General features: G+C 40.4%; 1 protein-coding gene across 7 annotated transcripts in view; it reads left to right on the forward strand.

Annotated features, from left to right (window-relative positions):
* The window catches only part of OSBPL8 (oxysterol binding protein like 8), a 238,497-nt gene that overhangs the window by 121,199 nt on the left and 100,984 nt on the right, over positions 1 to 16,314 (forward strand). For 4 of the 7 annotated variants that reach the window (XM_023559101.2, XM_064283797.1, XM_064283798.1 and 1 more), the window contains one exon: positions 10,721 to 10,858. In XM_023559101.2, the coding sequence (XP_023414869.2) occupies positions 10,721 to 10,858 (138 nt within the window). Of the gene's footprint in view, positions 1 to 1,196; positions 1,313 to 10,720; positions 10,859 to 16,314 lie in introns of those variants that run through there. The other 3 variants (XM_064283796.1, XM_064283795.1, XM_064283794.1) reach the window with 3 other exon arrangements.

Consider the following 16,314-nt stretch of genomic DNA (forward strand, 5'->3'; position numbering starts at 1 on the left):
ATTGTATGTGCTCCCAATATTTTCTCTTGTTTTGTGCCCTTCTTTCAAGTTCTTTATGGTATCTTTTGATGAAATCAATACTTAATTTTAGCATGTTGTTGTTGGGTGACATCAAGTTGGTTCAGATGCATAGCAACCCTGTGTACAACAGAACGAAACACTGCCTGGCCCTGTGCCACCCTCACAATTCTTATCCTTAAGCCCATTTGCAGCCAGTGTGTCAGTCCACCTCATTGAGGATCTTCCACTTTTGCTGACCCTGTACCAAGCATGATGTCCTCCAGGGACTGACCCCTCCTGATAACGTGTCCAGAGTATATGAGACGTAGTCTCACCATCCTTGCTTCTAAGGAGCATTCTGGTCATACTTCTTCCAGGACAGATTTGTTCATTCTTTTGGCAGTCCATGGTATAGTCAATATTCTTCACCAGCACCACAATTCAAAGGCGTCAATTCTTCTTTGCTCTTCCTTATTCATCTTCCAGCTTTCACATGCATATGAGGTGATTGAAAACGCCCTGGATTAGTCAGGCATACCTTAGTCTTCAAGGTGACATCTTTGCTTTTCCACAGTTTAAAGAGGTCTTTTGCATCAGATTTCCCCAGAGCAATGAGTCTTTTGATTTCTTGATTGCTGCTTCCATGGCTGTTGATTGTGAATCCAAGTAAAATGAAATCCTTGACAACTTCAGTCTTTTCTCTGTTGATCATTTTGACTTATTGGTCCAGTTGTGAGAATTTTGTCTTATTTATGTAGAGACGTAACCCATACTGAAGGCTGTGGTCTTTAATCTTCATCAGTAAGTGCTTCAAGTCCTCTTCACTATCAGTAAGCAGAGTTGTGTCATCTGCATAACGCAGGTTGTTAATGAGTCTTCCTCCAATCCTTATGCCCCGTTCTTCTTCATATAGTCCAGCTTCTTGGATTATTTGTTCAGTGTACAGATTCAATAAGTATGGTGAAAGGATACGACTCTGACACACACCTTTTCTGACTTTAAATCATGCAGTATCCCCTTTTCTGTTCAGATGACTTCCTCTTGATCTATGTACACGTTTCTCATGAGCACAATTAAGTGTTCTAGAATTCTCATTCTTTGTAGTGTTATTGATAGTTTGTTATGATCCACACAGTCAAATGCTTTTGCATAGGGAATAGAACACAGGTAAACATCTTTCTGGTCGTCTCTGCTTTTAGCCAGGATCCATCTGACATCAGCAATGATATCTCTGTCTCCACGTCCTCTTCTGAATCCAGCTTGAATTGCTGGCAGTTCCCTGTTGATCTACTGCTGCAGCCACTTTTGAAAGGTATTCAGCAAAATTTTACTTGTGGGTGATATTAATGATATTGTTTGATAATTTCCACAGTCAGTTGGATCCCTCTCTTGGGAATAGGCATAAATACGAATCTCTTCCAGTCAGTTGGCCAGGTAGTTGTCTTCCACATTTCTTGGCATGGACAAGTGAGCACCTCCAGCACTGCATCCATTTGGTGAAACATTGATAGATATTCCATCAATTCCTGGAGCAGTAAACCGATGCAACAATGGAAGCACATACTCGTCTCTGCCTAGAAATTTGGAAGACAGCTCCCTGGCCAACTGACTGGAAAAGATCCGTATTTGTGCCCATTCCAAAGGAAGGTGATCTAACAGAATGCAGAAATTCTCGAACAATATCATTAATGCCATACTCAAGTAAATTTTTGCTGAAGATAATTAAAAAATGGTTGCAGCAGTATACTGACAAGGAACTGCCAGAAACTCAAGCCGTATTCAAAAGAGGATGTGGATACCTCACACCATGCACAAAAACTAACTCCAAGTGGATCAAAGACCTAAACATAAAGACTAAAACGATAAAGATCATGGAAGAAAAAATAGGGACAACCTTAGGAGCCCTAATACAAGGCATAAACAGAATACAAAACATTACCAAAAATGACGAAGAGAAACCAGATAACTGGGAGCTCCTAAAAATCAAACACCTATGCTCATCTAAAGACTTCACCAAAAGAGTAAAAAGACCACCTACAGACTGAGAAAGAATTTTCAACTGTGACATCTCCGACCAGCGCCTGATCTCTAAAATCTATATGATTCTGTCAAAACTCAACCACAAAAAGACAAACAGCCCAATCAAGAAATGGGCAAAGGATATGAACACACACTTCACTAAAGAAGATATTCAGGCAGCTAACAGATACATGAGAAAATGCTCTCGATCATTAGCCATTTAAAACTACGATGAGATTCCATCTCACCCCAACAAGGCTGGCGTTAATCCAAAAAACACAAAAGAGTAAATGTTGGAGAGGCTGCGGAGAGATTGGAACTCATACACTGCTGATGGGAATGTAAAATGGTATAAACACTTTGGAAATCTATCTGGCGTTTTCTTAAAAAGCTAGAAATAGAACTACCATACAACCCAGAAATCCCACTCCTTGGAATATACCCTAGAGAAATGAGAGCCTTCACACAAACAGATATATGCACACCCATGTTTATTGCAGCTCTGTTTACAATAGCAAAAAGCTGGAAGCAACCAAGGTGTCCCATCAGCGGATGAATGGTTAAATAAATTGTGGTATATTCACACGATGGAATACTACGCATCGATAAAGAACAGTGACGAATCTGTGAAACATTTCATAACATGGAGGCACCTGGAAGGCATTATGCTGAGCAAAATTAGTCAGAGGCAAAAGGACAAATACTGTATAAGACCACTATTATAAGATCTTGAGAAATAGTATAAACTGAGAAGAACACATACTTTTGTGGTTACGACGGGGGGAGGGAGGGAGGGTGGGAGACGGTTTTTTACTGATTAATTAGTAGATAAGAACTGCTTTAGGTGAAGGGAAGGACAATACTCAATACATGGAAGGTCAGCTCAACTGGACTGGACTGGAGCAAAAGCAAAGAAGTTTCCGGGATAAACTGAATGCTTCAAAGGTCAGCGGAGCAAGGGCGGAGGTTTGGGGACCATGGTTTAAGGGAACTTCTAAGTCAATTGGCAAAATAATTCTATTATGAAAACATTCTGCATCCCACTTTGAAATGTGGCGTCTGGGGTCTTAAATGCTAACAAGCGGCCATCTGAGATGCATCAGTTGGTCTCAACCCACCTGGAGCAAAGGAGAATGAAGAACACCAAGGTCACACGATAACTAAGAGCCCAAGAGACAGAAAGGGCCACATGAACCAGAGACCTGCATCATCCTGAGACCAGAAGAACTAGTTGGTGCCTGGCCACAATCGATGACTGCCCTGACAGGGAGCACAACAGAGAACCCCTGAGGGAGGAGGAGATCAGTGGGATGCAGACCCCAAATTCTCATAAAAAGGCCATACTTAATGGTCTGACTGAGACTAGAGGAATCCCGGCGGTCATGGTCCCCAAACCTTCTGTTGGCACAGGACAGGAACTATTCCCGAAGACAACTCATCAGACATGAAAGGGACTGGACAGTGGGTAGGAGAGAGATGCTGATGAAGAGTGAGCTAATTATATCAGGTGGACACTTGAGACTGTGTTGGCATCTCCTGTCTGGAGAGGGGATGGGAGGATAGAGACAGTTGGAAGCCGGCGTAATTGTCACGAAAGGAGAGACTGGAAGGGCTGACTCATTAGAGGGAGAGCAAGTGGGAGTACAGAGTAAGGTGTATATAAACTTATATGTGACAGTCTAACTTAATTTGTAAACGTTCACTTGAACCTCAATAAAAGTTAATAAAAAAAAAAAAGGATGTGGAGTGAGAGGTAGCATTGCTAATGTCAGATGGATCTTGACTGAAAGCAGAGAATACTAGAAAGACGTTTACTTGTGTTTTATTGACTATGCGAAGACACTGGACCGTGTGGATCATAACAAATTATAGATAACATTACGAAGAATGGGAATTCCAGATCACTTGTTTTTATGAGGAACCTGTACATGGACCAAGAGGCAGTCATTTGAATAGAACAAAGGGATACTGTGTGGCTTAAAATCAGGAAAGCTGTGTGTCAGGGTTGTATCCTTTCAGTATACTTATTCAGTCTGTATGCTGAGCAAATAATCTGAGAAGGTGGAGTATATGAAGGAGGACAGGACGTCAGGACTGGAGGAAGACTCATTAACAACCTGTGATATGCAGAAGACACAACCCTGCTTGTTGAAAGTGACGAGAACTTGAAACACTGATGAAGATAAAAGACCACAGCCTTCGGTATGGGTTACATATCTACATAAATAAAGCAAAGTCCTCACAACTGGACCAATAAGCCAAAATGATCAACAGATAAAAGATGGAAGTTGTCAAAAATTTCATTTTACTTGGATCCACATCAACACCCAAGGAAGCAGCAGCCAAGAAATCAAATGATGTATTGCATTGGGCAAATCTGCTGCAAAGGACCTCTTTAAAGAGTTATAAAACAAAGCTGTCACTTTGAATAATAAGGTGTGTCTGACCCAAGCCATGATATTTTCAATTGCCTCCTGTGCCTGCAAAAGCTGGACAGTGAATAAGGAAGACCTAAGTAGAATTGATGCCTTTGAATTATGATGTTGGTGAAGAATATTGAACATACTATAGACTGCCAGAACAGTGAACAAACCTGCCTTGTTAGAAGTACAGTTAGAATACTTCTTGGAAGGATAGCAAAACTCCATCTCCTGTACTTCGGACATGTTGTGAGGAAGGATCAGTCTCTGGAGAAGGGCATCATGCTTGGTAAGGTAGAGGGTCATTGAAAAAGAGGAAGACCCTTGAGGAGATGTGTTGACACAGTGGCTGCAACAGTGGGATCAAGCGTAACAGTAATTGTGAGGATGGCACATTCTGTTGTGCATGGGGCTGTTATGAGTCGGAACCAACTTGACAGCAGCTAACAACAACATAATGGAAAGCCATTTGTCTGTCTTATCTACTGCTGCTATAAGAGAAATACCACAAATGGATGTCTTCAACAAAGAGAAATTTATTCTTGCAGTCTAGCAGTCTAGAAGTCTAAATTCAGGACGTCAGCTCCAGGGGAAGGCTTTCTTTCGCTGTCACCTTTGGGGGAATGTTCTTGTCATCAACCTTATCCTGGTCTAGCAGCTTCTCAGGCACAGGGACGCTGAATCCAAAGGAGGCGCTCTGCTCCCAGCACTGTTTTCCCAGTGGTATGATGTCCCTACATCTCTCTGCTCGCTTTTGTTTTTTATACCTCAAAAGAGATTGTCTTAAGATACAACTTAATCTTGTAGATTGAGTCCTGCCTCATAAACATAACTGCCTCTATTCCTGCCTTCTTAACACTATTTCCAGCACATAGGAAAATCACATCAGATGACAAAATGATGGACAGTCACACAATACTGGGAATCATGGCCTAGCCAAGTTGACACACGTTTTGTGGGGGACACAATTCATTGCATAACACCGTTGAAGAGATTTCTGCATGATGCAAATACAATCTGTGGTTTTAAAAGATTGCTCTGGCTTCTGTGTAGAAAATGAGCCCTTCACAGGTAAAAGAAAGACGGTAAGCTGGGAGACCAGGTAGAAATAAGCCATCATAGTTCATGGGAGAGATAATGGTTGCTTGGATCAGGGTGGTAGTTGGCAAAGTAGAAGTGATAGGATTCTAGTCTAAAGATCTCATAGATGAATTTGATGTGAGGTGGGAAATAAAAAGTAAAATCAAAGAATACATCTAGGCTTTTGGCCTGAGAAAGTAGGAGGATAGTGATGTTAGTAATTGAGATGGGGAACAGACAGCTTTGGAGAATAAGCAAATCAAGAGTTATGTTTGGATAAATTTGATACACTTGTCATAATAATAATGGATGATTTTAAGGCAGGCAATTGGATGTATCATTTTGAGTTTAAGGGGAGTTAATGGCTCTACGATGTTTTGTTGCTGTTCATAAGGTTTTCACTGGCCAATTTGTTCAGAAATAGACTGTCAAGTCCTTCCTCCTAGTCTGGAGTAGTCTGGAAGCTCTGCTGAAACCTGTCCACCAAGGGTGACCCTACTGGTATTGGAAATACTGGTGGAAAGCTTCCAGTATCACAGGGATACCGAAACCATCACAATACAAAAAACAGACACGTCCAAGCTGCACTGGAAGCACTGGCAAAAAACAAGGCTTCAAGAATTGACGTAATACCAATTGAGATGTTTTAACAAAGGGATGCAGCCCTGGAGGTGCTCACTTGTCTATACTAAGAAATGTGGAAGACAGCTACTTGGCCAGCTGACTTAAAGAGATCCCTATTTGTGCTCATTCCAAAGATATATTCTTTGATTTTTACCTCCCACCTCACATCCAATTCGTCTATGAGATGTTTAGACTCTACCTTCAGAATTTATCTAGAATCCTACCACTTCTACTTTGCCAACTACCACCTTGATCCAAGCAACCATTATTTCTCGCCTGAACCATGATGGTTTATTTCTACCTGGTCTCCCAGCTTACCTTCTTCCTTTTACTTGTGTGTAGAGCTCATTTTCTACACAGAAGCCAGAGAAGTCTTTTAAAACCACAGATCATATTTGCATCATGCAGAAATCTCTTCAGGGGTGTTATGGAATGAATTGTGTCCTACTCATAGAGACCCTGCGTGCAGCAGAACAAAAGACCGGTCACATACTCTTGTCACAATTGTTGCTATGTTTGAGCCATTGTCGCAGCCAGTATGTCAATCCATCTTGTCAAGGGTCTTCCTTTTTTTTGCTTACTCTCTACCAGGTATGATGTCTCTTTCCAGGGACTGGTCTCTCCCGATAACATGTCCAAAGTAACTGAGACGAAGTCTTGCCATCTTTTTTTCCAAGGAGCACTCTGGCAATGTTTCTTTGACGATAGACTTACTCATTATTCTGGCAGTTGGAACTGCCTCGACTGCACCTAAGAACAACAGCAAAATTATGGCTGGAGATAAAATCTATACTCATCAGCCTGTAGATTTTTCTTATTGTATGTGTGTATGTATACATATATATATATATCCCCCATGTGTCTGTCAGTTTGTCATACTGTGGGGGCTTGCATGTTGCTGTGATGTTGGCAGCTATGCCAATGGTATTCAGATACTAGTAGGGTCACCCATGGAGGACAGGTTCCAGCTGAGCTTCCAGACTAAGACAGACTAGGAAGAAGGACCTGGCGGTCTACTTGTGAAAAGCATTAGCCAGTGAAAACCTTATGAATAGCCTCGAAACATTGTCTGTTACAGTGCTGGAAGATGAGCCTCCCAGATCGGATGGCACTCAACAGATGACAGGGGAAGAGCTGCCTCCTCAAAGTGGAGTTGACCTTAATCACGTGGATGGAGTAAAGCTTTCGGGACCTTCATTTGCTGATGCGTCATGACTCAAAATGAGAAGAAACAGCTACAAACGTCCATTAATAATCGGAACCTAATGTACGAAGTATGAATCTAGGAAAATTGGAAATCATCAAAAATGAAATGGAACACATAAACATCGATATCGTAGGCATTAGTGAGCTGAAATGGACTGGTATTGGCCATTTTAAATTGGACAATCATATAGTCTACTATGCTGGGAATGACAACTCAAAGAGAAATGGTGTTCCATTCATCGTCAAAAAGAACATTTCAAGATCTATCCTGAGATACAATGCTGTCAGTGATAGGATAACATCTGTACGCCTACAAGGAAGACCAGTTAATACGACTATTATTCAAATTTACGCACCAACCGCTAGGGCCAAAGGTGAAGAAATAGAAGATTTTTATCAGCTGCCACAGTCTGAAATTGATTGAACATGCAATCAAGATGCATTGATAATTACTGGCGATTGGAATGAGAAAGTTGGAAATGAAGAAGGATCAGTAGTGGAAAATATGGCCTTGGTGATAATAACAATGCTGGAGATCAAATGATAGAATTTTGCAAGACCAACGACTTCTTCATTGCAAATACCTTCGTTCACCAACATAAATGGCGACTATACACATGGACCTCGCCAGATGGAACGCACAGAAATCAAATTGACTACATCTGTGGAAAGAGACAATGGAAAAGCTATATATCATCAGTCAGAACAAGGCCAGGGGCCGACTGTGGAACAGACCATCAATTGCTCATATGCAAGTTCAAGCTAAAACTGAAAAAAATCAGAGCAAGTCCATGAGAGCCAAAATATGACCTTGAGTATATCCCACCTGAATTTAAAGACCATCTGAAGAATAGATTTGACGCATTGAACACTAATGATCGAAGACCAGGCGAGTTGTGGAATGGCATCAAGGATATCATCCATAAAGAAAGCAAGAGGTCACTGAAAAAACAGGAAAGAAAAGGCCAAGATGGATGTCAGAGGAGACTCTGAAACTTGCTCTTGAGTGTCGAGCAGCTAACGCAAAAGGAAGAATTGATGAAGTAAAAGAACTGAACAGAAGATTTCAAAGGGCGGCTTGAGAAGACAAAGTATTATAATGACATGTGCAAAGAGCTGGAGATGGAAAACCAAAAGGGAAGAATGCGCTCGGCATTTCTCAAGCTGAAGGAACTGAAGAAAAAATTAAAGGCTCGAGTTGCAATAGTGAAGGATTCCATGGGGAAAATATTAAACGATGCAGAAAGCATCAAAAGAAGATGGAAGGAATACACAGAGTCATTATACCAAAAAGAATTAGTCAGTGTTCAACCATTTCAAGAGGTGGCATATGATCAGAAACCGATGGTACTGAAGGAAGAAGTCCAAGCTGCTCTGAAGGCATTGGCAGAAAACAAGGCTCCAGGAATTGATGGAATATCAGTTGAGATGTTTCAACAAACAGATGCACCGCTGGAGGTGCTCTCGTCTATGCCAAGAAATATGGAAGACAGCTTCCTGGCCAACTGACTGGAAGAGATCCATATTTATGCCTATTCCCAAGAGAGGCGATCCAACCGAATGTGGGAATTATAGAACAATATCATTAATATCACACGCAAGCAAAATTTTGCTGAAGATCATTCAAAAACGGCTGTAGCAGTATATCGACAGGGAACTGCCAGAAATTCAGGCTGGCTTCAGAAGAGGACATGGAACCAGGGATATCATTGCTGATGTCAGATGGATCCTGGCAGAAAGCAAAGAATACCAGAAGAATGTTTACCTGTGTTTTATTGACTATGCAAAGGCTTTCGACTGTGTGGATCATAACGAAATTATGGATAACATTGCGAAGAATGGGAATTCCGGAGCACTTAATTGTGCTCATGAGGAACCTTTACGTAGATGAAGAGGCAGTTGTTTGGACAGAACAAGGGGATACTGACTGGTTTAAAGTCAGGAAAGGTGTGCGTCAGGGTTGTATTCTTTTACCATACCTATTTAATCTGTATGCTGAGCAAATAATACAAGAAACTGGACTATATGAAGAAGAACGGGGCATCAGGATTGGAGAAAGACTCATTAAAAATGTGCATTATGCAGATGACACAACCTTGCTTGCTGAAAGCGAAGAGGACTTGAAGCACTTGCTAATGAAGATCCAAGACCACAGCCTTCAGTATGGGTTGCTCCTCAACATAAAGAAAACAAAGATCCTCAGAACTGGACCAATGAGCAACATCATGATAAATGGAGAAAAGATTGAAGTTGTCAAGGATTTCATCTTACTTGGATCCGCAATCAACAGCCATGGAAGCAGCAGTCAAGAAATCAAAAGACGCATTGCATTGGGTAAATCTGCTGCAAAGGACCTCTTCAGAGCATTGAAGAGCAAAGAGGTCACCCTGAAGACTAAGGTACGTCTGATCTAAGCCATGGTATTTTCAATTGCATCATACGCGTGTGAAAGCTGGACAATGAATAAGGAAGACTGAAGAAGAGCTGACACCTTTGAATTGTAGTGTTGGCGAAGAATGTTGAATATACCATGGACTGCCAAAAGAACGAACAAATTTGTCTTGGAAGAAGTGCAGCCAGAATGCTCCTTAGAGGCAAGGATGGCGAGACTGCATCTTACATACTTTGGACATGTTGTCAGGAGGTATCAGTCTCTGGAGAAGGACATCATGCTTGGTAGAGTACAGGGTCAGCGGAAAAGCGGAAGACCCTCAACGAGGTGGATTGACACAGTGGCTGCCAACGGTGAGCTCAAGCATAACAACGATTGTAAGGATGGCTCAGGACCGGGCAGTGTTTCGTTCAGTTGTGCGTATGGTCGCTATGAGTCGGAACTGACTCAACGGCCCCTAACAACAACAACAAAACGGGCATTGTCCCTACTTTCCATGAAAATTAGAAATTAGAGTAGGCATTCTAATGAATGGAAAATATTGTATACTGGTGCTTGTTTGTATTTTTCTGATTACTAATGAGGTTGACTATCTTTTCATATGTTTATTGACCATTGTATCTTCTGTGAAATGTCTGTCTGTTCCTCAGTGCTCTATTGGCAAATGAAAGGAGTGAATAGTACAATGAAAGGTACATAGTAAACCATAGTACATTTTTTTTTTATCGGTTGAATATGTATTTCCATTTTTATAATGCCTACTGGTTGTACATTTGACTCACATATGCCTGTTAATTCTTCTTGAACTGATAAGAAACCAAAATTAAAAGAAAAAAAATGTACTAATTTATTAGTGAATTGGTAAGATGAATATAACCACTGGGACCATTTCAGTCATAATTCTGTTCCATAGTATTAACTGTGCAGTTATTGAAATCTTTGATTTTATTGTTAATTCTGTTTCCCTTCTTTCTTTAAGCCGTGGTAGTGAACAGTGACGAATCTCCACTTCTGACACCAGGAAAGATGAGTCTGCGCCAAGGGAAAGAATCCTATCCAACACCAACCAAAGATTTGCATCAGCCATCTCTTAGTCCAGCAAGTCCTCATAGCCACGGTAAGAAGTTGTGGTTTTTAATGTTTTTTTTTTTTTGGAGGAGCGAGAATTTAACATTTTGGATCTGTCATAATCATTAAAACGTAGTGGTATTGCATTGTACCTTTAATTTGCATTTCCCTGATCGCTTTTGAGCATCTTTTCATATGCTCATTGGCTATCTTCTTTTGTGAAGTGTCAGTTCAGGTTTTTTCAACATTTGAAAAACTTGGCTGTTTGTCTTCTCGTTATTGATGGTATTCCAGCATCATCCTTTGCTAGTGGTTTCTTTCAAAGAGCAGTTTTAGTTTTTATGAAGCCCAATTTGTCATTTTTTTCTCCTTACGTTTCAAGCTTTTTTTCCCTACCGAAAAACTCTGTCTACTCTAAGGTTGAATAGAACATTTTCTGTGATTTCTTCTAGAAGTTTTACAGTGTCAAGATTCTGACCTCTCTCTTCATTTTCTTTCTTGGAATTGGCATTTTAGGCCAGGTGCTCATCATTTCACATCTACAGTATATAATACCACCGCCTCCTAGTTGCTATTAGGACCTTGACCTTCAATATCCCAGGCTTATCTTTCTTATCAAAACCAAACAAAAGATTGTTACATGTTAAGGTAAAACTGTGATGAAATCGGTTCTTATAGATATATATGGCCAGGGAACCCTGGGATCTTATGAAGTAGGTCTCTGAGGGAAAGAGGTAATCGCAATTGTAAATGAAAATACCAATTTTTTTTTATTCAAGCTCGTAATTGAAAAACCTAGAGTCCTACATTTATGTCAGTCTTGTTTTCAAGAAAAGCAGTAGCTTACTGTTGCCTAGAGCAGTGGTTGCTAAGCCGGGCTGTACATGAGAACCACCTGGGAGCTCTGCTTAGATGCAGGTTCTACTCCAGCCTTTAGAGTCTCTAGGGTGAGGCTCAGTAACCTCCAAGTGTATCTGATGTAGCAACGTTTGGACTAGTAAGGGGAAACTAACAGCTGAAAGCATAAATTCCAGAATCTATAATCTGGCAGTCAGGTCTTTGTCTGATTTTACTCTACCCTTCTAATTTTATCTTGTGTTTCCTGTCGTGACGAATCCACCTAGATGTCTCCACTGTTCTCCAGTGGGGCTGTGCCTTTATTTGCTCTGGTCCTCCTTCTCTCTTACCCTTGCTTATCTAAGTACTTCTTATTCTTAAAAATGTAGTTTAAATTTTATCTCACTTAGTAAGACCTTCTTAGGCGATATTTCTATCACAATTCTCATAATTCTTGTGCGACTGCTTCTATGACTTCATAATATGCTACTTTGTAATGTAATTATAATATGTATGTATGCCCTTTCCAACAAGAAGTTTTCCAAAGAGAGTTACATGCCTTAAATTATATACTTACTAAGTGAAAGAATCCTTTTTGACATTTCTAAATAGGGAGTTATATATTGGACAACAAAAATAAAATGATTATTTAGCGTCTTGATGAATGAAATAAACTACTTTTTTAAGTTGAGTAATGTTCAAAGGTTCTAAAGATATCATGACTTGGAAGTACTTTCTAAATACTGTGTTCTCATAGCCAGAGTGATTTATGAAAAATACATGCCAGAATTTATTAAGCATCTTAACTTGACAATGGATTTTTTAAAAATTATTTTTAAAGTTGGAGGAAAAACATTAAATGTTTTCTTGAAACAAAATGTATAATATAAAAACTTCTTGAGTGAATACTGTGACAGATTTCAGTGAGAATTAGGTAATAAAAGTTCAATTTTGGAGAGGGTTGTTTACCTATATTTAAGGAATTACCAGTTGACTCTGATTTTTTAAAGCTAGCTCCATTAGGCTAGTCAAGGATCTTAACATTTTCTTGTTTTATTGTTAATCCTAAGAGACTTTATTAATAATTATCAACCAAAGTAAATAATTCTCCTATAGAGTTATAACGAGAATCATAAATTTGTTACATTAGGAAGTACTTTTAAGGTGATCTACCTTTATTAATCTTAAAATGCCTTTGCAGCATCCTATAGTCCTGAAGGATAAGTAAATGTAGGCTTGGCATGGAGTTGGTGAGAAGGCTGTTTTTCAGGCAAAGGGGGAATAGTATGTACATAAGTCCTGAATTGGTACTTTGAGAGAATTGAAAAAATTATTGAAGCATTGAAAGCTCTTGGGGAACAGTTGAGAGATAGGCGGGAGCTGAATCCTAGAGGGCCTTTGCCATGGTGATAAATTTTAGATTTTATTTTAAGAATTATATGTGTGATAGATTGTGTTTCCAAAAGTGATCACAACAGTATCTCCATCCTACATGGCTGGCCCTGTGACTGCTTTTACCAATAAAATGCTACGGAACTGACTTCCTGGGACTTTGAGCCAAGGCATTAGGAAAGCCTAACACCTTCTGTTTCTGTATTCTGGAGGAAACCAGTCATCATATTAAAAGTTTGACTACCCTGAGACCACCATGCTGTGATGAAGTCTAAGCCATTGATGTAGAGAGGTTACATAGAGGAAGGGAGAAAAGGAGGGAGGGAGAAAGGCCCTTTTATAAGTGTGTTCCTCTTGCCAAGACCATGAACTGAGCAATCCCCTTGGTAGACCACAGTCACATAATTTGCATAGTTATCAACGAATCCTTATGAGAGTTTTACAGCCTTATCTGCGTCTGTCCCAATCTCTTTGCAAGATTGGCCTAGCAAATTATCTTGGCAGAACTACAAAACCAGGGCTAGAAGGGCCATATATAAAGAGAAATCTGTTGCAGTGCAGAAGGAAAGTTAATAATAACTGGAGAAAGACATGGGGTAAAGAGATTTGTTAGTTTTAAGATAAGAGAAATTGAAGCGTGTTCAAATATTGATGGGACAAAGTCGGTAGAGAGAAATACAAAATATGAGAGGAAAAAAGGGAAATTAATAGGGCAAGTGCTCAGAGAAGGTAGCAGGGATGGGATCCAATATGAAAGCAGGGGGATTGACCTTGGATAGAAAAACTTCATAACTTGTCTGAACCAGGAATACACCTAGAAAGTGGAGGAACCACAATACTAGGATTACCATATAATGGTCAGGCTTCAATTAAGGTTGGTATCAGTCTATACTAGTGTGGATTTTCTTCTGCAAGGTTAGGCAACAAAAGGATAGTGGCAGAATGGTGTTTGGGATTCTGGCAAGGGAGTGGAAGTTTAATGAATGAGTTTGGTGAATTGCTCTGGGTGAAGGGGGGGAACAGGATCTGTAGGAGGAAATGTTAGAATCAGTGGACAGCTTAGAGGTTGTGGGAGCATAGGCAAGGGACCTCCAACACATGAATATTTAACTGATATCATAATTGGGGATTAAAAGGAAGAAAGTTGTAGGGAGCAAATTTCTTTACAGCAAGTACCTAAAGGGTTTATGTCTTTTTTTTTTTTTTTTAATCGTGCATGCCTAGTATGGCATCCCTAGTGGTGTGGATAGTTAAGTACTTGGTTACTAACCAACAGGCTGGCAGTTTGAATCTACTCAGAGTCCTCAGAAGAAGGGCCTGGCAATCTACTTCAAAAAAGCCAACAGCCATTAAAAACCCTATGTAGCTCAATTCTACTCTGTCACACATGGGGTTGCCATGAGTCAGAATTGACTCAACAGCAACTGATTTTTTTTTTTTTAAATGCCTTGTATAGTGCCTAAGGAGCCCTGATGGTGCAGTGGTTAAGGGCTTTGCTGCTAACAGAAAGGTTGGCGGTTTCAACCCACCAGCTGCTCCACAGAAGAAAGATTTGGCACTCTGCTCCCATAAAGAACATAGCCATGGAAACCTTATAGGGCAGCTCTGCTCTGTTCTGTAACATCACTATGAGTCATAATCAACTCAATGGCAATAGGTTTTCATAGTGCCTAGAAATATGTTTACCTGTGTTTTATTGACTATGCAAAGGGATTCAGCTCTGTGGATCATAACAAATTGTGGATAACATTGTGACGAATGGGAATTCCAGAACACTTAATTGTGCTCATGCAGAACCTGTACATAAACCAAGAGGCAGTCATTCGAACAGAGCAAGGGGATACTGCATGGTTTAAAATCAGGAAAGGTGTGTGTTGGGGTTGCATCCTTTAACCATATTTATTCAATGTATATACTGAGCAAAAAATTCGAGTAGCTAGACTATATGAGAAGAATGTGGGATCAGGATTGGTGGAAGACTCAGTGACAACCTGCGATATGCAGATGACCCAGCATTACTTGCTGAATGCAAAGAAGACCTTAAGCACTTACTGATGAAAATCAAAGACCACAGCCTTCAGTATGGACTACACCTCAACATAAAGAAAACAAAAATCCTCACAAATGGACCAGTAGGCAGCATCATGATAAAACGTAGAAAATATTGAAATTGTCAAGGATTTCATTTTACTTGGCTTAACGCCCATGGAACCAGCGGTCAAGAAATCAAAAGATACATTGCATTGGGCAAGTCAGCTGCAAAAAAACTCTTTGAAATGTTGAAAACCAAAAAGGTCACTTTGGGGACTAAGGTATGCCTGACCCAAGCCATGATGTTTTCAATTGCCTCACGTGCATGCGAAAGCTGGACAACGCATGAGGAAGACTGAAGAAGAATTGATGCCTTTGAATTATGGTCTTGGCCAAAATATTGAATATACTGTGGACTGCCAGAAGAACGAACAAATCTGTCTTGAAAGAAGTACGGTCAGAGTGCTCCTTGCAATCGAGGATGGTGAGACATCGTCTCACTTACTTTGGACATGTTATCAGGAGAGACCAGTGCCTGGAGAAGGACATCATGCTTGGTAAAGTAGAGAGTCAGCAAAAAAGAGGAAGACCCTCAACAAAATGGTTCGGTACAGTGCCTACAACAATGGGCTCAAACATAGCAATAATTGTGAGGATGGTGCAGGACTGGGTAGTGTTTCGTTCTGTTGTGCGTAGGGTTGGTATGAGTCAGAACCAACTCGATAGCACCTAACAACAGCAACAGAATATAGTGGTTGTTCTTATGTGTTTAATAAGTCTTTATTATCTTTATTGTCTGCTATGTGCTAATCCTTGCCCTGTGAAGCTCGCAGCCTCATTTTTTAATAAATAAATGCAATTTGGTGGGTGACTATAATGTGCTGGAAACCTGTTCTCTAACATGAACCTCGCGTAATATTGTTCTTGTCTGTTTTCTGAAGAGAGAGTGCTGTAAGAGAATGGATGACCATTTTGAGTGGCGTCCGGGGTCCTAAAAGCTAGCAAGCAGCTATCTAAGCTGCATCACTTGGTCTCAGCCCATCTGGAGCAAAGAAGAATGAAGAACACCAAAGACACAAGGAAAATATGAGCCCAGGAGAAAGAAAGAGCCACATAAACCAGAGACTCCATCAGCCTGAGACCAGAACTAGATGGTCCCTGGCTACCACCAATGACTGCCCTGACAGGAAACACAACAGAGAATCCGTGATAGAGCAGGAGAAAAGTGGGATGCAGACCTCAAAT

This window comes from Loxodonta africana, chromosome 4 (assembly GCF_030014295.1).
Source record: "Loxodonta africana isolate mLoxAfr1 chromosome 4, mLoxAfr1.hap2, whole genome shotgun sequence".
NCBI lineage: Eukaryota > Metazoa > Chordata > Mammalia > Proboscidea > Elephantidae > Loxodonta > Loxodonta africana.